Source organism: Sminthopsis crassicaudata, chromosome 2, assembly GCF_048593235.1.
Source record: "Sminthopsis crassicaudata isolate SCR6 chromosome 2, ASM4859323v1, whole genome shotgun sequence".
Classification (NCBI taxonomy): domain Eukaryota; kingdom Metazoa; phylum Chordata; class Mammalia; order Dasyuromorphia; family Dasyuridae; genus Sminthopsis; species Sminthopsis crassicaudata.
This window is the reverse complement of record NC_133618.1, coordinates 546411315-546438768: the sequence shown is the minus strand read 5'-3', so window position 1 is coordinate 546438768 and position 27454 is coordinate 546411315. Positions and strand designations below refer to the sequence as shown.

The following is a 27454-nucleotide window of genomic DNA, read 5'->3' as shown; positions in this document are numbered from 1 at the left end:
CAAATGCTTGAATTTTCTCATCTTCCTAGAAAGAGACTTAATTAATGAAGGCACATTCAAAAACACATGGTGTTACGATTGATGTAAATGTTTACAAGCCAAGTATAATTTTTGAAATATCTTTTGCAAAGTTGGTATTCTTTTTGTTTTTAATTTGGTGTGTTTTGTTTTAGAATACTTATGAAGATAACAGGCTTTATTTGCCATCTTAAATCAGAATATGACATGGAGTTCCTAAAGGTTTTTCTCTTTGAAACATTCATGTGACAACCAAGACAAAAAATTTTTTTATTAATAGTTTTTATTTACCAGATATATGAATGGGTAGTTTTACAACATTGACAATTGCCAAACCTTTTTTTCTAATTTTTTTCCCTCCTTCCCCGCCCCCCCCCCCAGATAGCAGGTTGACCAATACATGTTAAGTATGTTAAAGTATAAATTAAATACAATATATGTATACATGCAAGACAAAAATTGTCTTCCAGGGTTCCAAAAGCCTAGGACCAGATTCCCTTATTGCCAAGCTTCTTAAACTGTGGGTCACAAGACTATATGGGGTCATATAACTGAATATAGAAGTCAGGAAATGATGATTTATGATCAGTAAATTTTGCATTTGTATACCTACTTTATATATTTTATGTTTTCATATATGGGGTTGGATAAAAATTTCTTGGGTTAAATGGGGTCATGAGTGGAAAAAGTTAAAGAAGCCCTGCCTTATGCAACATCTTATCTCTCACTTTTGCCAAGTCTAAATGCTTCCCTTCACCTCCACCTTTCTTCAAGGCTCAGTTCACCTCCTGTGTGCTTCATCCTCTGAGCTGTTAGAGCTCTTCCCACCTACCCAATCACCCTCAAAAAAATTCCTTTGTATTTACTTATCTGTGTATATTTTATTCTCACCTCCCTTCCCCACCAGCATTTGACTATCTTGGGGGAGGTTGGGGAGATCCTATTTCATATTTGTCTTTGTAGCTTCAGTAGTTGGTATATTCTTTTTTTCTGGCCAGGAACTGAGATTGCATCATCATAGTAATTTCATCAGTCTACCATAGTAAGTGTTTAACAAATGCTTGTTTGATTCAATTGAGCCAATACCAAGGCATTTGGTACATTCTGAGTTAAAAGCCCAAGCCAGGCCATAGGCTTTTCAATCTTGAAGATGAATGAGTCATCATGTTTCTCCAGCCCCACCCTACCCTGAACCAGCTTCAGAATTTTTCAACAGTAAAGGAGATCTTAAGCTTAATTTTTTTTCCCCCCACAATATATCAATCCCACAAAATCAGCCTGCGAAGTGTTTTCTGCTCAATTTTGTGGATGGAAATCCCAAACTAATTCCTAGTATGGAATTTTATGGAAAATGTGTGTTTTTAGTGGCAAAGAACAAGCAGACCATACTGACAGGAAGCTGACTCACATCTCCTGGGAGATACTGATGATACAAAGAAAATGGATCTCATTTCTGTTCTCTATAGAGTCCAGGAAACAGTAGGAGTTAGGGGAGCAGCACTTGCTGTGGGGCAAAGGCCTGGCCAACATCCTGCATTCAGAACCTTTTCTTATCTAAATTATGAGACAATTATGGTTTCTGGTCAGATCTTATCAGGAATTTTGTAAATATAATCTTTACTCCAAGATAAGTAAGGAGTGGTCAAAAAATGCTTGGGAATGTATGTGTATTTTTTTTTTTTTTTGAGGGAATGGAAAATGTTCCTTGATTCTCTCCCTGAACATCTTTTACAATTAAAAATGTTCTAGTTCAGTAAGTGGGTAAACCAATTATCAATCAATCAGCAAGCATTTATTAAACATGCACCAGGCATTAAACTAAGATTTTGGCCTACAAAGAATATACTAGCAGCCCTCTCCCTCAAGGTGCTTATGCTCTAAAGGGAAATACAACATATACAAAAAAAAAAAAAATGGCATCTACAAGACACATAAGAAGTATATAGAAGGTAACTCTGGAAGGGAAGGTTCTTGGGGGATGTTTAAGTTAAGCCCCTGGGATTCAGAGGCCGAGATAATAGCAGAGCATTCTAAGTTTGGGGAGAAACCAGTACCAAGCACTGTAGGGGAAATGAAAGAACATCTGAGGAATAGTAAGTCATCATGTCTGAACTATGAAATGGAGTGATATGTAAAAAGACTGAACAGAAAGGACAGCCAGATTATATAGAGCTCTACCTGCCCAGCAGAGGAGTTTGTATTTGATCTGGTCAAATCCCTTAATCTATTGGTGTTCAAAGACTATAATCTTTCAAAATAGTACTGACCAACATTAGTAGAGGGAGTTTTTCTCATCCAAGAGTTTCCTATATCAGTAAAATCACAGGTTTAGTTAAGGGTTAGGATTACCTATGCCTTGCAGTAATGAGGAGCCCCTGGAGCATATTAAGTAGGAGAATGGGATAATCAGATTCTACATCTTAGAAAACTTTCTTTGGCATCAGGGAGGGATTTGAGGCAATGAAGCCAATTATGCTTTCCCTCTTGGAAAACTATTAAAAGAATGTCTAATGGAAATGAAAGCATGAGCTATATAATGACAATCACCAAAGAAATTAATAGGTCAGATAATTTATAAGAAACCGAACCATTCTCCAATTGATAAATGGTCAAGGGATATGAACAGACAATTCTCAGAGGAAGAAATTGAAACTATTTCCACTCACATGAAAGAGTGTTCCAAATCACTACTGATCAGAGAAATGCAAATTAAGACCACTCTGAGATACCACTACACACCTGTCAGATTGGCTAAGATGACAGGAACAAATAATGACAAATGTTGGAGGGGATGTGGGGAAATTGGGACACTAATACATTGCTGGTGGAGTTGTGAAAGAATCCAGCCATTCTGGAGAGCAATCTGGAATTATGCCCAAAAAGTTATCAAACTGTGCATACCCTTTGACCCAGCAGCGCTACTACTGGGATTATATCCCAAAGAAATACTAAAGAGCGGAAAGAAACATATATGTGCCAAAATGTTTGTGGCAGCTCTTTTTGTTGTAGCTAGAAACTGGAAGATGAATGGATGTCCATCAGTTGGAGAATGGTTGGGTAAATTGTGGTATATGAAGGTTATGGAATATTATTGCTCTGTAAGAAATGACCAGCAGGAGGAATACAGAGAGGGTTGGAGAGACTTAAATCAACTGATGCTGAGTGAAATGAGCAGAACCAGAAGATCACTGTACACTTCAACAACAATACTGTATGAGGATGTATTCTGATGGAAGTGGAAATCTTCAACATAAAGAAGATCCAACTCACTTCCAGTTGATCAATGATGGACAGAGGTAGCTACACCCAGAGAAGAAACACTGGGAAGTGAATGTAAATTGTTAGCACTAATATCTGTCTGCCCAGGTTGCATGTACCTTCGGATTCTAATGTTTATTGTGCAACAAGAAAATGATATTCACACACATGTATTGTACTTAGACTATATTGTAACACATGTAAAATGTATGGTATTGCCTGTCGTCGGGGGGAGGGAATAGAGGGAGGGGGGGTAATTTGGAAAAATGAATACAAGGGATAATATTATAAAATATATATATATAATAAAATAAAATAAAAAGGTCAAAAAAAAAAAAGAAATTAATAGGTCAGAATTCAGTGGCAAAGATGAGAGTGATTCATAATTTTATATATAACTTAGGGTGGGGTAAGAAAGATTTCTTCTTCTCCAAAGAATATTGCTATGACCAGGATAAGTTGTATTCATCTGAAAATTAGGCAGCTTCTTTATTATCTGTCATGTGAATTTAGAGAGGTCCTATTTGCCCTTACCCCCAATACTGTCCTTATTAGTCTACTATGGCATCAACCTCTCAGGTCACTTGGCCTAAAATTCCCATTTAGAATTGCATCAGCAGTTTGGACAAAGTTGAGTAATTGTCTCCTGCCATCAACTCTTAAAGCAGTGAACTGTTATCTGGTAGAAGAAGAAAGAAGGGATCTAGTCTTTTGCCAGAAGATTACACTATAATTATCAAATTAGCAAGACCAAATGACAATTTGGAAAATATACATCAAACAAGTAACAAAGCAGAGAATTCCCCAAGAACAGGTCAAGAAGGCAAAATCTAGGAGATAAGTAGAGGACCTCAGGATGTGGTTTGGACTGAAAGGCTTCTGTTTTATCTATATTACCTAATTTGACTCCCTCAAAAGGTAGGGGATATAGATATCTTCATTTCTATCTTGTAGATGAGGAAGCTAGGGCTGTAACCCTGCCCACTCATGATCCTGAAGCTTTGAAATATCTTAGGCAGGATTTGACCAGTTTTTCCTGACATCTAAGGCTTTATCCAACAATGACATGCTGCTTCTAAACATACTATTAAAACAGAGCTCCTAGGAGATCATAAAGTACCAAATAAATAAAATGGCAAAGATGATACTGGCCAGAAATAAAGTAACCTGACAAATCTAAGACCCAAATTTAAGAGGAAATCAAAATTGTAAATGGTAAAAAGGAAATCAACATGTACTTCCCAATTGAAATTTTTCTTTTAATTGAAATACACTTAGAACAACAAATAATGGTCACCTTATCTGGGAAGTGTTACCACTGGAATTTCAGATGTGGAAAAAAAGATAAAAGTTTACAAAGCAGTCTAGGAAGGAATGAGGGGGGAAAGAAGGATGTTAGAACTGAAACCTACAACTAAAAAAGCACTCTGAATTCCATTATCTATTCATGTTAGCATATTTGGCCCAGTGTTTTGGCATTCAGGATTGTCACATAAACAGCAAATACACTCATCCAAGAAACTGGTACCCATAGTGCAAAGGTGGCTATGTTCATGATTCCTTTCTATTGCTCCTGGCATTGATGTAAGATGAGAACTCTGAAGTACCATAATACAATGGGATATGTTCTCAGCAACTGGGCTCTGGCCCACTCCTTTCCATTAGCAGTGTCATCTGAGAGGGAAACTAACCTTGCAAAGACTCTAGGCTTCAAGCCAATGGGCAGAAAGAGACTTTTCTTATTGACATTCTCACAAAAGCTTGGTTAATTTTTTTCAAAAAGATTGGTTCCTGATCTTCCCAGAGTATACCATCAATGAAAAATAATACTGCATTGAGTTATGCCTTTCTTCTGGCTTAATTATTATTATAATTATTCACTTTAAAAAAAAAGGTATTCCATAATTCTTCTCTAAGAAGAGAGTCCTGAAGAAACTTGCATGAGCTGATGCTAAGTGAGTAGAACCAAGAGATCATTGTACACAGCAACAAAATTATGTGATGATCAATTCTGATGGACATGGCTCTTTTCAACAATGAGATGAGTATATTCCAATAGGCTTGTGAAGGAAAGAGCCATCTGCATCTAGGAGGAGGACTAATGGGGACTGAATGTGGATCACAACTTAGTATTTTCATCTCTTTTTTGTTCTTTGCTTGCTTTTTGTTTTCTTTCTCATTTTTTTTCTTTTTGATCTCATTTTTCTTATGCAGCATGATAATTGTGGAAATATGTATATAAGAACTATACTTTTAACATATATTGGATAATTTGCTGTCTAGGGAAGGAAGGTGGAGGGAAGGAAAAGAGAAAAAATTTGCAAAACAAAGTTTTGCAAGGATCAATGTTGAAATACTATGATGATCAATTCTAATGGATTTGGCTCTCTTCAACAATGAGATGAACCAAATAAGTTCCAATTGTTCAGTAATGAAGAGAACCAGCTACACCCAGCAAAAGAATTTTGGGAAATGAATGTGGACCACAACATAGCATTTCCACTTCTTCTGTTATTGCCCGCTTGCATTTTTGTTTTCCTTCTCAGGTTTTTACCTTATTTCTAAATCTGATTTTTCTTGTGCAGCAAGATGACTATATAAATATGTATGTGTGTATGTATGTATGTATATATATATATGTTGTATTTAACATTTACTTTAACATATTTAATAGGTATTGGTCTACCTGCCACCTAGAGGAGAGGGTGGGGGGAAGGAGGGGAAAAATTGGAACAGAAAGTTCCAAAGGGTCAATGCTGAAAAATTACCCATGCATATGTTTTGTAAATAAAAAGCTAAAATATAAATTAATTAATTAAAAAATAATAAATTTTTTAAAAGTTCTTGAATGTTGAAAACTATCTTTGTATATTGAAAAAGTTTTAAAAAGGTATTCAAATGCTCATTGTTGAAATATCCCCAGGTCCAGATACTATGCCAACAATATCTATAATAACTTCCTTTAAGTTAAGATTGAGGTTTGGTTGTTTAGGGTATGCTTTGATTGGTTCCATTTTTAAAGTTCTCACAAAAAAGAAAAAAAAAAAAAACACAAGATAAGCACAGAAACTCACTGCAGTTATTCTATACTCATGCTCATAAAGAACATCGGCTGATTTTTGCATCCTTTCCGGAGAGCACAAATCCTGCTAAAATCAAAAGTGGCAATAATAGGACCACTCATTATCCTAGCATTCCAGAAAGAAACCAAAGCTGTACTCATTTATTGGCACTTAAAGTAACTCCGGGGTTGTGTTGCTGCTAATTACAATCTATTTTGTGTAGTCTAGATTCATCCTTTACTCATTTAGCTGACTTTCCTTTCTAGTTTTTTTCGACCCATATGGTAAACCATTCACAGCTGTGTTGTATCCTGCATAGTATATATTTAACCCCAGGCCAATTTAGACCGTGAAACTCCTACAGCTTTAAGCCTAAGGAGCCTCTTGTTAATTAGACAATAATAATACTTTTGCAAGGCTTTACTCTATTTCTAAGTAGATAAATTAAGGCTAGGAACAGTAGTTTATCTAAAGGAAAGAACATATGTGTTACTATCTAGCTTTTTCCAATAAAGCTGTTTTAACTACCATAAACATAAAAAAAAGCTAGGTCCCCCAATTGGGAACCAAATAGCAAAAATTGAAATCCTTTCTATTAAAAAAAAAAAAAAGTTCCACGTCTCTAAGGGGGCCACTGAGATTAAGTTTCTGCCCTAGATGGCTGCCCAACCAAACACCAACCAAACAGGTACATTCACTTACCCAGTGTCACCAACTAGTTCCAAACCATTCATTGTCCAGGTTTGGTTTGCCTCTAGGCAATCCACAATTAAAAAGATAAAAGGATGAACCACAATCACTTCCTAATTAACTAGCAATTATTAAAATCTCAAAATCTTCTAAGGAGGTGAAAGAGTCCAGGATGAGTAGTATAGTATGCAAAAGGTAGGAGAAATAGGTAGCATGGTGTTTTGTGGTTGCCTTGCAATTCAAAAGCACAATTGTCTTGGATACTGCAGCTTGCCTTTCTGAGGATGAAGAAAAAATCATCCAATCCTAGAATTTAGAATAAGAGCTTTTCATTTAAAAGGGAAAGGACATTCTCTAAGTTTTTATTAAAGAACTCAGAAGACCATCAGTTGGGTCCATCGTGCTCCTATGAGATAATTGGAAGGTTCTCAACCTTGCATCCTTGAGGCCTAGAGCTCTTTATTCACTACTCCCCTCAAGAACTTTTATATTCCTTCAAGATTCAATTCCAGGACTGCCACTTTCATGAAGCCTTCCCCTTATCTCCTCCCTGTTCGTGTTGGTATGTGTTCTTTCTCTCCTCTCTCTCTCTCTCTCTCTCTCTCTCTCTCTCTCTCTCTCTCTCTCTCTCTCTCTCTCTCTCTCTCTCTCTCTCTCTCTCTCTCTCTCTCTCCCTCTCATCTTGTATTTATATTTGTACACACTGTATATATCTCTTCAGAAAGGGTTTTCTTCCTTCCTTCCTTTCTTCTACTGCTTAGTTTGGTATAGTGCTGAGAACTTTGGCCTTAAACAGGATGGAAATGGGTTCAAATCCTGTCCCCACTTCACTTTTAGTGAAAAGTGATTTTTAAGCAAATCAGTCTTTTGATCCATAAAATGGAGAAGTCTGCAATACTACAGTGGCTCATTTTGAGGATCAAATAAGATAATGACTGGAAGGCACTTTGCAAGATTTAAAGCACAATATAAATATCAACTATAATTACCAACTGGTCTATACTATGGGCTATTCTCCTGTTTATTCTTTAAACTGCCATCTTCTCAGGGTCACAGACTAAGAACTGGGAGCATAGAGGCCATCTAACTCGACTGCCTCATTTACAGATAAGGAACTTAACGCCCAGAGAAGATCAATGACAGAAGTACTCAGAGGTAGAACTGGGATCTACTTTACCCCATTGTATACCAGAGAAGTAAAACCATAGGCATCCCAGTCTCTACCTGCAAGTGGGGTCTGAACCAAATCAAAATATAACTGGGAAATATTTAATAAAATAAATAAAAATACAGTAGAATGTAGGTAGTCAATATCAGTTTTGTAAGTCAAGTGGGTCCCAAAGGGTTTCTTCCATATGGCTGTTTCTATTTGAGGTTTACACCACTGCCATACCCCACTCTTTTTGGATCCCTATTTGTCCATTCTGACTACCTACCACCCACACACACCCCAAATTTGGTTGGCTTACTTCATTCTTTCCTGGTTCTAAAACACTAGGTTTTTTGGTTACAGTTCTGGAGGACCAGTCCACAACAGCTGGATTTCTATGATGGCAACTTAATGAGCACTAGCATTATAAAGCAGAGCAACAACCTCATCCTTAAGGAAATGATGTCAGGAAGGGATGAAACCCTATTTATCCTTTTTATATCCTTTCTGCCTTAACATTTCTAAAGGCTATGTGAGAGTCAAAAGAGCAGTTTCCTTTCAGTTGAAGGTCCAACTCTGATAGTTTCAGTAGCTATATGATCAGCCACGCATTTCCTTCTCATGACCATCCTCTCTCCCCCTTCTTCCAGAAATAATGAGGTGATTAGGTGCACAGTGACCAGTTCTGGGCATGGAATTAGGAAGACCTGAATTCAAATTCACCTCCAGACACTAGTTGTGACACTTTGGGCAACTTCACTTAATCTGAGTAGACCTCAGTCTACTCATCTGTACTATGGAAATAATAGGAGCATTTACCTGCATTGTTGTACAAATAAAATGGGATTATACTTCTAAATAATTTTGCAAACCTGTAACTATTATTGTAGTGAATGCTAGCTGAAGACTAAATAGTAAGCCACATACCCATGCTAAAGTGACTAGTTTCCTAGAATTGGAAGGAGGGAAATGTTAGGGGGGAACAACAAGTAATACTATGGAATCTGTTCCCAAATATAACTATAGGAAAAAATTCCTGGAGAAGGTGAGATTTGGATCTAATCATTTTTCAAATTAGTTATCAAGGGGGATATATACAAGGAAAAGGAATCAAGATACATGTTGGAAAGAGAAACCAAAAAAAACTTTTAAAGACAATGAGCTAATGACTTTAAAGAGAAAAAAAAATCTTACAGTTAATACTTAGGACAACTGGGGTTTGCACTTGGAAATATTACTTGACAAACACCACAAGACATTTATGGGTTGTTCAAGATCATATTGCATTGTGTATTATGAGTTTGGGGCTTTACTTTCAGAAGTATGATTTCATCAATGTAGGGAAATTCCAGGGTACATAGGTCAGCAGCTGTTCTATTTCTTATAGTCTTAAGGAATTTCTTGGGGGAGTGAGAGGGCTAGTTCTTTACCACAGTCACACTGCCAGTGGGTGTCAGAGGTAGGACTGGCCCACATAGCTGCCTCTACTAGAATATCATAGATTGTGTTTACATGTAATTGGGGAAAAGAAAAAAAATATTTTAAAAAGTATTGACTAATATGGAGATGTTTTCCATGATTGCACGTTACCTATTTTAAGAAGAGGGGAGGGGAAGGAGAAAGGGAGAAAAATTTTATAAAAATAAACACTTAATGCTAATAATCGTCTATATATAATTGAAAAAATTTTAAAATAAAGATATGCGAACAGATTTTTTTAAGTGGCTCTCTGGGAAAGATATAAGAGTAAAATGTAGGCAATGTTAAAGAAAAATAAAAGATCAATAAAAAAATCTATTTTAAAAAGAGTATTGCATACAATTGCCAAATAAAATTTTCTAGTCTTAATCATGCAAAAATCTGAAACTTTGCCAAAAAAAAAAAGGGTTTATTCTAGTTTTAGACTCTGGCTACATTTTCCACGGGGGGAAAAACTATACAAACAAGTTGTGAGACTACAAATAGGCTTTACTAACTTTATAAACATATTACACACTTAATAAGACTCTCTTCCAGGCTTCCAGGTTTATTTCTCTAGCACCTGTAACTTTCCATGAGGCAGTGTTCATAAGAATGTCAGTGACATCACCTCAGGTTTCTGGATGAAGTAAAATCATACAAGAAAGAAGTGTTCTGCTCTCTTTATGCTTTTCTTAGTCATTTAATCAATTTGATTTGGAGGGCGTTCTCTCTGTGCTTATGCACTCTTCCTTCTACCAATTAAAAATATTCTTTAGGGCAGGGGCTGTGTTTTATGTATCTTCCTCACTCTTGAACAGTAAAGTAGTATTTTTTTTTCCTTTCTGGACCAGACTTATGATTTTATCTATGTAGGGAGTGCCCACTTGGTAAGCATGTTATAGTAGAGATTACTTTCATGTGGGATAGATGGCCACTGAAGTCTCTTCTAACTCTCAAATTTTTGATTCTGTGAATTCTCTCCACCAAGGTAGATTAGCAAGTGCTCTGAAAGTAACCAGTTGCCTAGGACACAGAAATGATATGAGTCACTCAACCAGAAGGGCCTCAGAGACCAATTTTATCCACTATATCACCCTGCCTCTCAGGCTGCATATAGCGGATATTTGATATTCTTGAATGGACAGGACATTTTATAGGAAAGCTAAATGTGCCGGCTAGAACCCTCTGAAAGCCCTGATAGCTGAATCTTCAAGAGAAGGCAGTGAGTGTCTGCAACCGAATTTGAGAAGTTTCAGCTGAACATACAATCATCACCAAAGGACCGCTTGGGCTCTCATTGCTGAAAGTTCTTCCCAATTATAAAAAGCAGGTAGGAAATGGCAGCTGCATTGGAATAAATCTGAAGTTCTTAGTCCGGAGTCTAGCTAACCAGACTCTGTATGAGGAAGAACCTTTGATTATTTCCTGTTAATACAGAGTGGGAAAGAAAAGGTATCATGAGAATTTCTATGCTGACGAGGGTGGTTTTATGGACCCTTCACATTCCAGTGCACTGAAAGATTTCTCATGCAGGGATAAAAGAAGGCTTTGTTCCAGGCTCACTGAAAGCTGTGTGTCTTTTGGATGAGTTAACTGTTAGACGCTGAGCATGTTTCTGCAATGGCATGTTGGCAAACCACAGGGCTCTAGGCACACCCAGGTCCTACACTGGGGTGGGGAGGGGGCTGGGTGTACAGTTTCAGGAAAGCAGGCCACACCCTTTCTTTGTTTCTCACAGAATGAGAACTAGCCGTTAGGAGGGAGAGTGATGAGACAAGCCTTCTGGAATCCAGTTCAATTTCCTCATGGGTGTCTAAAGGCACATACCCTGCCCAAACTCACATGAGAATATTGGGAGAGGGGAGGAGAGGGGCCTTAAAGCATCAAAAATTAGAAGCTTAAATCTCCTTTAACTTTTCACAGTTCATTCAGATCCTGCCTCAAAAGCTTACCAAACAACTATGATCTTGAATAATTTACTTCCCCTCTTTTATTCTCAGTTTGTGAAATGTTTCCTCATGTATAACGTGATTTATGACCCTATGCATTTATTATTTTTTAAGCAGAGAGCCCCAACCCCTATCCCAAATCAGCAGAGTTACAGACCATCATTTTCAGGAGAGGGTGAGTACCTAGAGGGGAAATACAAACACTTTAAGGCTTTCTCAGGAGCCACAGTACTCTCAAAGCTGGAAGAAGCTGCCCTGAAGGAGGGGCAAAGCCAGACATCTCTTCATTTCTCACTACTACAGTTCTATGGACTTCTTCTGCCCCTTTGTCCTTTGGTTCCCAGCCTTCTCTCCCATTTTTTCAGCTTCTCTTTATGTGATGTTTTTCCCCATTTGACTAAGTTTCTTGAGGGCAGTCCTGTCTTTCCTATTTTTATGTCCAGTACTTGGCACAATGCCTAGAACACAGGAGGTACTCAATAAATGTTTACCAACTTTAGAGTAGGGGAGGGGAGTGGAGTCTTAAAACTCCACTCAATTGAAGTCAAGAACATTAATGGTGATCATCATCACTCCTGCTAAACATTTTGAGAATGAAAACCTTACCATTTGTGAAATTGGATAATTGCACTTTCTCATGATTCACAGGGCCTTACAGGAAGACATACTTCCTGATTAATGTATGTGTAAACGATAGCTCAAGTAGGAAATGAAATCATTCCTGACTTTTCCATAAATGGGAAAATTAAGACTCCTGATCACATCAAAAAGAGAGCTTCCTCCCTTATGAATGTGTGCTCAGATGGGCACTGGCCCTAGAAAACCATTATCAGAGTCTCTGAAACTAACTAAAAGTGCCCTGAACTGGGAAGTTACTAGGAAAGTTATCGAGGTTCTCTCCCTCTAGGGTATAAGCTCCTTCAGGTTAGGGTCTATTTCATTTTGGCCTTTATCTCCCCGGTGGCCAGCCCAGAGCTTGGCTCACAGTACTGCTTAATAAACATTTATGAACAGGGACTAGATATAGGGGACTCCCTCCCAGATGATGCAAGCTGGAACCTTTTCTACATGTCCTAAAGGGCTGCCTGAGCACTGAGAGGTTATTTAAGTGACTTGCCCAGCGTCACATCCCCAGGATATATTAGAGATGGGCCTGGAATTAGCTCTTCCTGACTCCAGCTTTTTGAGCACCACAATAAGGAGGCTCTTCAACAAAGATTTATTGAACGGAAATGCATGGAAGGAGAAGATGAAGCTTATGGTTATACAGAATCTTTGGAGGAATTTAAGCTTTCATTAGTAAAAATATAATACCTGGAGGTTTGGCTCTTGGTAATATCTATGTGAACTCTATAAGAACATATGCTACTTCTAAAATCCTCATTAGAAAATTAGAATTCTTCTCTACAGCAATGGTCTTGAAGAGTGACTACTTTCCTTGTCATGGAGATGTCCAAAGCACACTGAAACCTCAAAAGGGGTAGTAGCAGTAAGGGTTATTAATAACAAATCATGTTTCACAATAGGGAGAAGATTTTTTTAGGCATCAAAAAACTCGGGGGAATGGCAAATATCCATGCTTCATTTTGTCGCAAAAGTTTTACATGATGTTGAAATATCTCCTTTCCTAATTACCAAATGTTGTAGCAGGCACCAGTAGAAACACTTATAAATCATGTGTTAATATTTGGTTTTATTTCAAAAAGAAGGTTTACAGGCCTCATGATCTCTCTTAAAAATCCTGGAGTTCTAGGAAATCTCCTGACAGCTCTTCCTGGTTAAGGTCCAAAGGCAAATGAGTGACATTCCTGGTTTCTTTCATTCAAGCTTAAATATGCCTGGATTTTTCCATCATTAAATCACCAATGAGCATACACAAGAGAGAAGATTTTCCATGCATTCCTTACTTAATTTTATTACAAATTTTTACATACAATGTTAAATGATTTACAAAACCAGAATTTAAAAATAAATGTTCATTCAAAAGAGATTTGTGATTTAGAGCCAGAAGAAACCTTAGAAATCATTGCATCCAATGGCTCCATAAAACTGAGGCACAGACTTAGTCACAAAATTAGCAAATGGGCCGGATCTGAACCCAGGTCCACCTGATTCAAGTGTTTCTTACCCCTTATGTTTTGATCCCTTTCATAGAAATGAAAATATATTCACAAATTTCAAAACTTTCATCCATCCAGGATCTATGATTTTTCTCTGTACAGATAATTTCTCTTCTGATGTAGATAATTATCTCCTCCTCTCTTACTCTCCCTCAAATGTTTTATACATTGCTGAACAAATTGATATGATTTTATAAAAAAAAATCCTTATTTATGTCATAGGCAAAGTTCTGGTGATAACTCTCTTCCAAATATCTTCACTCCATCAGGAAGGAGGGAAGGGAGGAAGAAGAGAGGAAGGAAGGAGGGAGGGAGGGAGGAAGAAGGGAGGGAAGGAAAATGATCTGTTTCTACTAAATGTAAACCCAATAAATAACAAACCCAAAAGTCAGGAAGTGACTGAAATTACAGGATTTGACAAGGGAATGAAAATATATCTTACCTTTGGTCTTGATGGCTGCCTCAATGTTGATAGCATCCCTCTCAGCATCAAAGTTATTATAAGCCTTGACAGAGCCATATGCACTTGCAGGTGTGGAATGCTGGGATTTTGAAAAGTTAACAATTAGAAATGTTTCATCTTGAAGAATTAAAAAGTCTTTTAATCCAGACTTGTGATTTCAACCTAGGTGAAGAATTCCTGGCGTGGAAAGTTGCTCTCTTGAATAGATCAGTAACTCTTCTCTAACTCAAACCTGACAATGCCTGTAGCATGAAAAACTTTATATGACTTGTCCAAGATCACAAAGGCCGTATGTATCAGAGGCAGTCCTTAATCCCTGGTTCCCCTGATTTCCAGATTAATCCTCTAATATACCATACTCTTTCTCAAAATTGTCAAACGTGTTAAAAGTTAACTGCCAAGTAAAAAAGAATAATAACTAGGTTTTGCCTATTATTTAATAAAGCAACCCCAGAACTTTATTATTCAAAAAATATCTCAATATGAGATAAATATCTTTGAAAATTCTTTTTTTTTATTGTTCTAGGGAAACAATAAGTAGAACAGATAGAGAAATGAGGACCTAAATAACTTGTAAATATGCACACACTCTGAAAAATAGTAAAGGAAGATAACCTGAACTTCCCTGAACAGATCCAACAACCTATGACAGGGACAGGGAATTGCTTTTGGCTCTATATCGCTGAGATTACAATTGTAAAAGAAAATGCAGCAATCCTAAATGATTTATCTCTGGTCATCTAGACTACTGTGTAAGGGTATATTCTTCAACAACAAAGGCATTAGCTTGGGCTTGCAATGTAGCACCAAGGTGTGTTGCAATATCATTCATATCTCCTTTATGCTTTATCACTCTCTTTGCCAAATTTTTTTCTCCCCTTCCTTCTTATGCTAGATTCCTCTATACTTTCTCTGGACAGCAATCAGGTTTTTCTATTGCCTTTTTCTTTTATAATTTTCCTATCCCACTTTTTAAAAATGCCTACTAGTCTTTTTTCCCCTGAAATGAATCCAAATCCTCTTTCTCTATCAACCCCATCATCACCCTAGCTTGAGATTGAAGGAAGAGGATGGGTCCATTCATCTGTACTTCTTTGAGAGCCTGAATTAATCTTTACATCATCCTGTTTTTGGACAAATGTTTTCTTGACCCTGGACAAATCACTTAATCCTTGCCTTTGTATCCTCATCTGTAAAATGGGGATAATAAAGCACCTACCTCATAGAGCTGCTGTGAAGCTCAAGTAAGTTGCCATCAGTAAAGCACTTTACAAAACTTAAAATACTATAAAAACATTAACTTATTATTGTTATTGTTGCCCTATAACTCTTCTTAGGATTTCTCCCATGTGACATCAAAGGCAGAAAAGGGAAGGACACAAGGGTAAAAAAGACAGTGGAAATGCAATTTATTTGGGGGAGATAGGGAAGGTCAATTCTTTTGTACTTCGAACTATCCCCACCCTTGGTTCCTCCACTGAGCAAATTCCATAATGATTACTCATAATGTGGTAATGTTGCCTTTGCTCAGTTTGTGTGTAAAATCAGGAGATCTGAGTGCTGTGACTTAAGTCTCCATCTACATAGTTGACATTACCAACCCACTCACACCATTTAGTTATCAGCAGCAAATTATCCACATAGGATATTGAGATGACATTCCATTTTTCGTGCCTACCAAAATGGACGGGGAGAGTGACTAAGTTTAGGGCTTCATGGAAATAAAGAAACCTCAGAAGAGGAACTTTTCTCTACAATTTATCATGCTGGAGAATTGCCTGGAGCACTGAGAAGATAAGTGACTTATTCTGAGTCACACAGACCTAGGTGTCCAAAGCAGTTCTTCTTGAACTCAGAACTTCCTAGCCTCAAAGCCTTTATCCCACTTGCTGCTTTTCAATGCCCAGAAATAAAAGCATAGAATATGCAATGCATATATGCAAGAATATGAATGCATTAAAAACAATGTTAAAAATTGTTTTACATGTAATTGGGAAAATAAAATATTAAATAAAGATTTTTAAAATGTATTAAAAATAAGGATAGAAATTATTCACTATGTACTTTTGGCATCTAAAATATACTTGAAGAAGAAAAAAGAATATATATAGATACATATATACACACAAATATACATATATGTATGTGTGTATGTATATATATATGTATATAATGTGTGTGTGTGTATGTGTGTGTGTGTGTGTGTATATACACAGAAAACTAAAGCTTTGGGTCACTTGACTATTGACTGCTTAGCAACGGGATTCAAATTGAGGTCTCCTAAATGCAAGTCCAAAGTTCTGTCACATACTATGTTGTAGTTAAATCAATTCTATCTTAAACAGTTGGGCAGAAATATAAGATTTGGGGCCAAATAATAATTATTAAGAAATAATTATAACTCTTGAAAATGAATTGTCATGGTACTAACCATTAGCTCTTTACAGCTTTGATTTTCCAGTAGAGGCCATGTGATATATTCCTCATTTGGTAGAAACTGAAGAATTTATCCCACATCAAAGGCTAAGTGCTATTTTGAAGCCTGTATTTCCTTAGGACCTCTACTAAAATCCTACTACTATCCCTCATTATGGTGTGGGAAATCACCTTGGATCTTGAAAGTAATGGCAGTTTAGTGCAAGTTGTAGTGGGACCTACCAAACTGGAAAGCCTTTTTAAGCAAAGACCTAGTGATACACTATGTCTGTTCATTTAGCTGGGTTAAGCTCAGAGAGACTTATTACTAGGATAGTAAATTTTTCAGCCTCATTAACTCTCTAAGAATGCCTAGTAAGTCATAGAAGTGTTGTAATCCATGTCAGGGAAAGGAGTTCCGACTCCCACAAAATCCTGGATCTCTGATATATTAAAGTCTTTCCTTAACTATCTTTGCTTCGTAGAAGACAAGAATACTAATGGAAAATATTTCTCCTCAGTGTTACCAAAATCATCATTTATTTCTATTTGCAAAGATGATCAGAATCTACAGTTTGGTTATATCTCACAGGACTTATTTTTCCAGATTCTGCATGTTCCTTTCCAAAAATAACAGTTGGTGGAAAAGGTTTTCTCATAGTTACTATCCTCATACTCGAAAAAAAGGAAAGAAAAGTGTCCATAAAACCTCAGAGGCAAGGGGAGGAAGGGACTTACATTTGCCTAAATTAGCTTTTTCAGGGATAAAAAAAAAAAAAAAAAAAAAAAAAAGCATCTTTGTTTTTGCTTAAAGCATCCAATTAAACTGCTTAATTTTACCTTTCGTCCACCATATATAAGAAGTATATACCTTCCAGGAGGGAGCATGGGACAATGCTAAGTGTTCCATGTTTGGAAGTAAGGATTGAAAACTATATTCATATTTTTAACAATCCCAACACAAAAGGGTTCACATTTACTTAGCATTTTAAAATGTGCAAAGCAATTTCCTCATAATAACAATCCTAAGAGGTCAGAAGAATGCAAGTTTCATTCCTATTTTAAAGAAGAGAAAACTAAAGCTTTGGGTCACTTGACTATTGACTGCTTAGCAACGGGATTCAAATTGAGGTCTCCTAAATGCAAGTCCAAAGTTCTGTCACATACTATGTTGTAGTTAAATCAATTCTATCTTAAACAGTTGGGCAGAAATACACATTATTTAACATCTGCATACATATCTGGAGTTGGGATCTTCCACCCAACATATGGTTTGTGTTGTCAATAAGAAGAGTGACTTCTTGTAAAATAGGCTGTGAGTGAAATAAGGAGACAAGATCCCTGTTCCTTAGGTGTTCCAAGATGTAACTGTGGAGTGGAAGCAACGCTGACTTTTGAGTCAGAGGCCCTGAATTAAATTTTCCGCCATTGCTTTCCTGTCTAACTTTGATCAAGCTGCCTAATCTTTCTGGGCCTCAGTTGCTTCATCTGCAAAAAGGAGGGAACTACATTAAATGACTTCTAATGAAGGTCTTTTCCATGTCTAAGTCTGTGATTCTAATATGAGGGATTCATCCATAAATGGTAATGAGACATTTGGAGAAGGAATAAGGTATAGAGGAGCATTTGTATACATATAGGTGTGTGGATATATGTCTATATACTTTTATGTATACATGGGTAGGATATGTGTGTGTGTGTGTATATATATATATATATATATATATATATATATATATATATATACAGATATATATGTATAAACATAAGTTTGTGGGTATGAATTATTAGCTTTTGGAATTGGGACATCACAGGTGCCAATTCTTATCTAGTTGGGCAAGATAAGGATAAAATGATTATATCAGTAAAAGAAGACTCCATGTGGGTGGGATGAGCAGGACAAGGTGAAACAGGTCCTTATAAATTACAAAAGAGACTGAGAAATGTTTCTTCAAAACAAAACAAATATCTAACTCCTCTGGGGAAAAAAAAAATTAAAATCACACAAGAAAATGTGCTCAAGTGTTTATGTTCTTTGATTCACAGATCCCACTGTTGGGTTTGTATACTAAGAAGATTAATGATAATCAAAAAAAAAAAAAAACCACACATAAAAAAACATTCCTGAATGCATGATTTGTGACAGCAAACAGCTAGAAAGAAGTTACATAAGCAATGACTGGGGGATAGCTGAACAAACTGTGGTATATTAAAGCGACAGAACATTACTGTACCATATAGAACGACAAATGGAAAGACCTTAGTAAAACCTAGCAAAGATTGTTTTCCTTTTCTTTTATCAGGAACTTAATCAAAAGACTCAAACATTTCAATCTACAATATGAACAAGAGGCTTGCAAACATTAGCATGAATATTTGTCATTTACAGTTTTGCAGGGTTTGGGTTTTTTTTTTTTAAAGAAAAAAAAAATCTGTTAAATTTAGTCACAAAACTGCTCCATTTTTCTACAGTCCCTTATAAAACCTGTTCATTTTCATCAGTATATTTTTTTAAAGTTTCATTCATGCTCTGTTTTCGTATACTATCCTATTCTAAGAAGTATCCCATCCTTTTAATAGCCCATTCTTTAACAACCTTTAAACTTTCTTTCATTTAAATATAATCCAGAAAATCAAATCTGTACATTAACCACATCTGAAAATACATATATCATTCTGTATCTGCAGTCCATTACTTCAAGATCTGTTTTAAGTGATGGGAAGGAAGGAAGCAAAGTGAAAAGAACAATATAAGAGCAGCAATGTAAATGAAGGCAAGCTAAAAGTCAGCAAGGTCAAATGCAACACCTTCTCCTAAATGGTGGAAGACTGAGTAAAGTAGAAAATACATATCTTTTTTAAAAAAATATGGTTCTGCTTAACTTTTTCCTCAAAGGTATATGGTAGAGGAAGAAGTGTGTCCACTTGGTCAAAACAAACAAATAAATAAAAGTCTGAATACATCAGACAATCTGTTACAAACATTAATCCTATCATGACAAATAACATTTTTAAAATAACCATAGAAAGTATAAAGTGTTCTGTCTGATTTTTAAAAAATATGCTTTATTTCCATTTGTCTTTATATCACAATCACATCTGGAACTCTCCTCACTGAAGTTTCTCTTATAATTAAAAAACTAGTTAAAAAAAAATTCCAAAAAAGAGGGCCAATTTCTTGTAATATTAGACATTCTGTCCTAGTAGCTCTCCACTTCTCTACAATTAGAAAGAAAGTAGTTTTCATTGTCTATCCTCCGATATCATGATTGGCTTTCAATTACTAAGTATTCAGTATACTTTTAGAGGTCCTTTAATTAACAATGTTGTGGTCATTGTGTGTATTATTACTTAACTGCTTCTCTAACAATTATCGATTCATACAAATTTTCCCATGATTCTTTGAATTCTTCATTTATTATGCACAACAATATTTTCTTGTATTCACAGATTCTGAGTTGTTCAGCCATTCCCCAATCAGTAGGCACTCATTTTGTTTCTAGTTCTTCACATTTAACCAAAAAAAAAAAAAAAAAAAAAAAAAAAAAAAAAATTAAACTGAATATTTTGTTGATATGGGACCTTTTTGTTGATTATCTCAACCTATTTAACTAGTAGTAAGATTGCTGGATCAAAGGATATAAACAGTTTAGTCCCTTTTCTGTTTCAATTTTTGGGTATTTTTTCCATTCTTTTAATTTTCACTTCTATTATTAATGATTTGGAGTATATTTTCACATGTTAATCGATAGTACATAATTCTTCTTTTGAAAACTGTTTATTACTATCATCATTTATTTAAGAATAGCTCTGGTCATATATAGTGATATTGATCAGACTTTATTAGCAATATTTGATGCAAAAAACTTTTTTGCCATTTAACATTCTCTTCTTATCCTGTCTATATTGATTTTTGTGCAAAAGCTTTTTTAGTTTTTTGTTATTTTTAGCTATTTATGTTGACCTCTGTTATTTATGATCACCTCTATCAGTTGTTTGGTTAAAATTTCTCCCCCTAAGCATAGTTGTGAAATGTGCCTACTTCTGCTCTCTCATTTTTTTATGCTGTAACTTTTAATATTCTTTATGTATCTATTGACTCTGTGCAATATTTATCAAAATTACAGTCAACTGTATCTGTATGGGATTTTTTGTCTATTATCATTTCAGTGAAAGTATATTTTTAAGTGCAATATAGGATGTGTTATAAATCACAATACTATTAGTAATACTAAGTTGTTATCAAAGTTCTAGTTAAACAATCTGGTCACATGTTATTATACCCTAATGTTCAGGTCCAATCTGAACTTTCCTCTTAGAGCAAAGGCCAATATTTAGCCCTCTTTCTATACATGTGAAGGAGAATTAGTATTATTTAAAAAAAAATTACTATTAGGGACAGATAGGTGATACAAGTAGATAGTGAGCTGAACCTAGAGTCAGGAAGATTCATCTTCCTGAGTTCAAATCTGATCCCACATACTTAGTAGCAGGATGATGCTGAGCAAGACATTTTATGCTATTTGTCTCAGTTTTCCTATCTGTAAATTGAGCTAGAAAAGGAAATAGCAAATTACTCAAATATCTTTGCAAAGAAAATCCTAAATGGAATCACAAAGAGTTGGACATGATTGAAACAACTCAAAAACAACAAAATCATATGATGATTGTGATTATACTAGTATGTTACATAGTAAATTACTACTAACCATAATAGTATTTGCTTTAAGGATATACTTTGAGGATCTGAAAATTTGTTAGAATGGTTTTCCCTCCACTGATGTCTATTACAACTCCTCTATGACCTGACAGTTAGTCTTTTAAGAGGAGGTACAGCCAGAAAATTCTTCACCCTGCAGTGATAGGCTACTTTGATCTTAATTAGGTTGGTTCTTGGCCAAAAGACATACAGTCCTTTAAGAAGGGTCACAAGAGTGTCATTTGTTAGTCTTTCCAATTTTGACGCAAGGCCTGGAAAAAGTTCATCACTTAAATTGTCTTTGGCTTTGCACCACTGACAATGGTAAAAATTAATGGTGGGAAAGGAAAGCCAAAAAATCTATCTGAATTTTTAATACTTAATATCCTCTAGAAAAGAAGTTTTTGATTTTTTTTCATATTATGAACCTTTCAGACAGACTGATAAAGCCTATGATCCCTTCTCAGAATAATGTGTTTAAATGCATAAAATAAAATACATAGGGTTACAAAGGAAGATGAAGTTATCAAAATATTTTTTAAGAAACCCAGTTCACTCATCAAATTAAGAACATCTAATATAGAATCATGAATTGGGGGGAGGGAGATTATAAAGGAAGGAAGGAAAAAAAGCACTTATTAAGTGCCTATTATGTTAGACTACACTAAGTCCACTCCAAATGTCACTGATTCACTCAATAAACCTATGAAGTAGCCAGTATTATTATCCCCACTTTTTACCTAAGGAATTAAGGTAAATAGAGATTAAGAGCCTGGCTCAGGGTCCCACAATTACAAAATGTCTAAGGCTACATTTTAACTCATCTTCCTGACATTAGTTCCAACATTCTATCCACTGTACCATCTGGATGATTAAACTGAAAAAATAAAAAAATACAAAAATTCCAAAAACCCTTTCAAAATACAAGACTGCAGTGAGATACTTACATCACCCTCCAAATTGAGCTTGCACAAAATTTCGTGAACTGTAGACATCTTGAAAGAAGCTGGGGGAACAAAAAAAAAAAAAAAAAAAGACACAAGGACTTTATTGAAGATGCTCTTTTTAATGCACAAGTACATCAGGATATTTTTGCTTGAGGAAGTTGTCATTTTTTGCAACTATGTATTTTCATTTTCAGCGACTTTGGTCTGAGAAGTCACTTAAGCTCACTATCTCTTTTGCCCTTCTTCTCTTTCAGTGCCCATCCCCTTCCTTGGCCAAAGTCCAACTCATTTATAAAAGTGCTTTAAGGATTTACAAAGTGTTTTTGCATGCATTATCTTATTGAATCCTTTAGATATTAACCCCACCACATACCATTAGTGAACATAGAAGCTCCCCAAAAAAGTCTTCTAAGTCTAATCTTAACCCAATAAAATCAACCACAAGGCTGACAAGAATTATGAATCTTAAAAAAAAAAAAAAAAAAAAAAAGCTTCACCATTCTTTATTTCAAAAATCCAAGCTCCAACTTTTATTTTAAAGAAAGGACTAACCTATTGTCATCTGCCATTTTTCCAATTTAGGCAATGAAACCCAAATGATTATTTATGAGAAATTTAATTTTGAATTTCACTACTAAAAATATAATGATATCGGACATTTATAAAGAGCTTCAAATTACAAAATGCTTCACATCCATATTCCACTTTAAAACTCACAATAACCCTGTAAGGTCATGTTCTATTATCCCTCTTACAAGAAGAAATTGAGGTCCAGAGAGATTAAAACTCATAACATAACAGTTCAATGGTATTTGAATTCCTAGCTCCACATATAAAACTCTACTCATACTGCTATATTGCCGTCACTGATAGTTTTTTTTTAAGTTAGCTCTAAGAAGTCACTTACTTTTTTATTATAAGCATACTTTTAAAAAAAATGCAAATTTCAAAATTCTATCTGCAAGAAATCTGCAAATGTAAGCCAACAGTTATTTGCTAAAACTAAGGATCGGGCTCCTCATAAAAAGTAATGATGAAGTTTTCCAATAAATGATTTGTTCTATGCTTCCAAATATAATAAACATGGATGTGACTCCAAATCAAGAACACTTAACTCATAGGGATTTTCCTACATAACAATTACTGTCCTAAATCAAAGAAGTGAACAAACTATTCATGAGCACAATAAATAGTCCATAGCTTTTCCTAGTATTTAAAAAATTCCTTTGTGGTTGCTAGAAATCCAAAACTCAACCAGCTCCCATGAAACACTGAAAGCTGGTACCATTAATAACCAAATTCCTTATGTTGAGACATAAAATGGCTGGAATTCAAGCCAGCTGCTCATAATTAGTTAATGCTCTTACTTGGGCTGCATGCAACATTAAAGACTGAAGTTTGGCTAACCCAGTCTTATAATCATAGTGATCTAGGGAACAACATATGCTAGAAGCCCCTACCACTAAGGGACATACAATTAGCAGTAAATTTTATCTGATCCCTAGCAATAAGGGTTCATTCAGTCCAAACTCCCAACAAAGGCCAAATGGAACAGAATCATACTCTCTGATGGAGAGCTGAAATGTGTCATGGCATTTTCATTGCTACAGAGCCCATCTGCAGTCCCACAGAAGCCTCCTTGCTTTCTCTAAACCCCCTTTGTTCAGCAAAATCCTGCCCCCACAAATGAAATACTCTGTCTACTCAGTAGTGCGCTTTAGTCTGTAAGTAAAATGGTGCCATGAATTACAAAATTGGAGGAGTATTTGGGAAAGTCACCCCTGTTATGTTCTAACAAAATACTGAGCAAATTCCAGGTACAATCTAGGGAGGAGGGAGAGAGAAAGGGAGATAAGATAACAGGATGACTCATTTCTCACAAATAATGCTTCTCTGGAAAAGCTTAATCCTGGGCTTTTTTTTTCTGGTTTACATCTGTCATTCAACTAAAGCTGATGGAATTGTTGCAAACACAAATGAGTTTCAAAGAACCCAAAGCAATTCTCTCTCAAGCCTTTCAAACTCTAGACCCAGTTTGAACCTTGAATCAATTCTATTGCACAGAAATATGGGCTAAGGCTAAGATATAGAAAAGTGATGATATCAAACCATAGGTCTGGGGTTGTGTTACAGTAAGCCTGTATAGTCTGAGGAACCTAAATAAGATGCCAAAGGACTAGTCTAGAATATCTAAGAACAATGATATTATCCTACAACTGATTCAGTCTCTTCTGAAATTTTCAGTTAACTATAACTAAGCTCATGGATGGATTTCCCAGGGCATCCAGACCCTAAGAACTCCCCCATCTCTCTTTGAGCCTGCTCCATCTTTGCAAACAAATTTAGATTACTTTCCACAGTTGGAGGATAACAATGGGACAAATCTACCCTCTTATCTTCCAGTCCATGATATGCTTACTCCCTGCTGCAAACAGAGGGAGAGCAAGTACTAAGACAGAGAGCTAAATTACAAAATGAGATCTCTCCTTACAAATCAGTATGTATTGAAGTTTACTTGTTTGTGAAATCAAATACTGTAGAATCAATTCTGATGCATCTGATGTAACAGCTCAAAAGGAGAGTTTTCTTTCAAGCTAAAAAGGGCAGATGGAGAGATTTTCAAGTCCTGACACAGGTAGACAAATGTCTCAACATGTAACATTTTAGTACCAAAGAAATGATTAAATGCTTTGAGTGTACTCTCCCATAACATTTTTTTCCCCTTCCAAGTTACATATTATGAAAAGGGGGTAGACTACACAGAGAAGGAAAATTAAATTCTTTGGGCTTTACTCAATATCATTCTCAAGGAATCTAGAGTTAAACCAGACCTCGGAGTTCAACTTTATCCAACCCCCCATTTCACAGAAATGAAAGAGATCTCCAAAGTCACATGCAATTGGAACAAAGTCAATATGTTCTTGGAATTCTGACCCTAAATGTAATTTTTTTTCACTATGCCATATTGTTTTCTTGCGTTCTGAGCCTTAATATAGCCTATTGTACCTTCTTCTATGTATCCACTCTACCAACCTACATCAGATTAATCTTGCTAAAGCACTCCATTAAACATTTCAATCCTCTGTGCAAAGAGTAACTTGACCAGCTCACCATTGTGTTAAAAACAAACAAACAAACCCACAAATCTCTTCATCACCATTGCCTTAAAACAAATAGCAACCTCTTTTACTTTGCATTCAAACTCCCCACAAACTGTCTCAAAATTATCTTTCCAGCCATTTTTCCCAGCACTTTATACTACTCAAAGACAAATTAGCTTATGATAGATATCTTAATCAGTAGTCATTCTTGTATATGTTTTATCTTTCCTACTCAACTGCAAGCTCTTGAGAATAAGGAAAATTGTCTCATTGATTTTTATATGCCCTGTAATTGGCTACTACATACCAACACATTAGACACATTCATATTCCTGAATAAACTATTAATACATTTGTACTTTCATTAACAAATGCTTCTAAAGATTTTAAAAATTGCTTGCCATTTAGGTGAGGGAGTGGGGAAGAAGGGAAAATCTGAAACACAAGGCTATGCAAGGGTCAATGTTGAAAAATTGTACCTGCATATGTTTTGAAAATAAAAATATTAAAAAAAAATAAAGATTTAAAAAAACATGCTTCTCATCTTCATCTTGGTATGCAGATACAGCACTACACTTGGAGTCAGAAAGACCTCACTCTAAGTCTGGCAATTAATTAATACAATTAATACCTGTGTGATCCTGGACAAGTCACTTAAGCATTTCATTATCTGCCTTAAATTTCTCACCTGTAAAATGGGAGCAGTTTTGAGCACATACTTTCCAGGGTTATGGTGAGCATAAATTGATATAATATTTGTAAAGCTTTTTGCAATCCTTATATAAATGTTTTGACCATGAATTATTAAATATTGATTGAATTACATGCAAGATAGTAAAAAAAAAAAAAAAACATATCCTATGCCTATGATTTCAGAAAAACCTGGAAAGATTAAAATGAACTAATGCAGAGTAAAGTAAGCAAAACCAGGACACTGTATACAATAATAGCAATATTTATATGATGAACAACTGGGAATAATTTAGCTATTCTCAGCCATACAACAATCTAAAACAATCCCAAGGGCTCATGACAAAAAAATGCTATCTGTTCCCAGAGAAAGAATACCTAACTACAGACCAAAAGCATATTATTTTCCACTTTCTTTTTATGTTGCTGTTTGAGTTTTGTTCCAAAAAATGACTGATATAGAAATAGGTTTTGCATGATTACACATGTATAACCTATATCAGATTGCTTGTCCTCTCAGGGAGAGGGAGGAGGAAAGGGATAGAATTTGGAACTCAAAACTTAAAAAGAAAAAAAAATATATTAAAATTGTTTTTACATGCAGGTGAGGAAAATTAAAAGTTATTTTAAAAGAACACATATTGGAGCTAGAGTAGGAGGACATTGTTTCTATCACTCTGGAAATATGGGGAAGTCATTTCATTTCCCTGGGCCTCAGTCTCCTCATCTTATGTAAAAGAGAGGTTTGGTCTAGATAGTCCCTCAAGTCTCACCCAGATCTAAATATATGATCCTAAAAAACAAATAGAGGAGAAATTCGGAGTGAATATCATGTTTAAATGTGGGAAAGAGAGAAATCTCCAAAAATAATGTTTTGTGTGCATACACATGAACCATTTAGAATAAGGGTTAATTCATTTTCACCTTAGAAATAAAACAGGATCTTCCCCTCTGCATCCCATCAAATCTGTTAGTGTTACAAAGCCATTGTATGTATGACTAATTAGTTGCCAGAGGAAAGAGTCAGCTTTCCTGCTTATGCTACTTGTAAAAACATTAGTTTAATGTTGTTTATTTGATTGATGTGAATATATCCATATGCCAGCATCCTTCCAACAAAAGAGAAAAACAAACTGAATCAGCCTGCAAGTATAGGGAAAGTTAAGAATACAGTCTATCAACCAGTTAACAAGGACTAAATGAAAGTTTCCCATGTGCTCATGACACTTTTAGGATCTATAAAAAAGAGCAAGTCCCAATATATGTAAAAATATTTATAACAGCTCTCTTATCTGGGAAAAAAAAATGGAAAATGAGGAGATGCCCGTCAATTGGAGAATGACTGAATAAATTGTGGTATGTGATTATCATGGAAAATTATTGTTCTATGGGAAATGATGACCATCATGTTCTGAAGAAAAAAAAAACCCT

The 27454-nt window shown here is 35.5% G+C and overlaps 1 protein-coding gene across 2 annotated transcripts in view; it reads right to left on the bottom strand.

Annotated features, from left to right (window-relative positions):
- ANXA2 (annexin A2) overlaps positions 1-27454 on the bottom strand; it is a 57167-nt gene that overhangs the window by 20746 nt on the left and 8967 nt on the right. For both annotated transcript variants that reach the window (XM_074294943.1, XM_074294944.1), the window contains exons 2-3: positions 22233-22291; positions 14151-14250 (exon numbers count right to left, since the gene is read on the bottom strand). In XM_074294943.1, the coding sequence (XP_074151044.1) occupies positions 14151-14250; positions 22233-22280 (148 nt within the window). In that variant the 5' untranslated portion in view covers positions 22281-22291. The remainder of the gene's footprint in view (positions 1-14150; positions 14251-22232; positions 22292-27454) is intronic.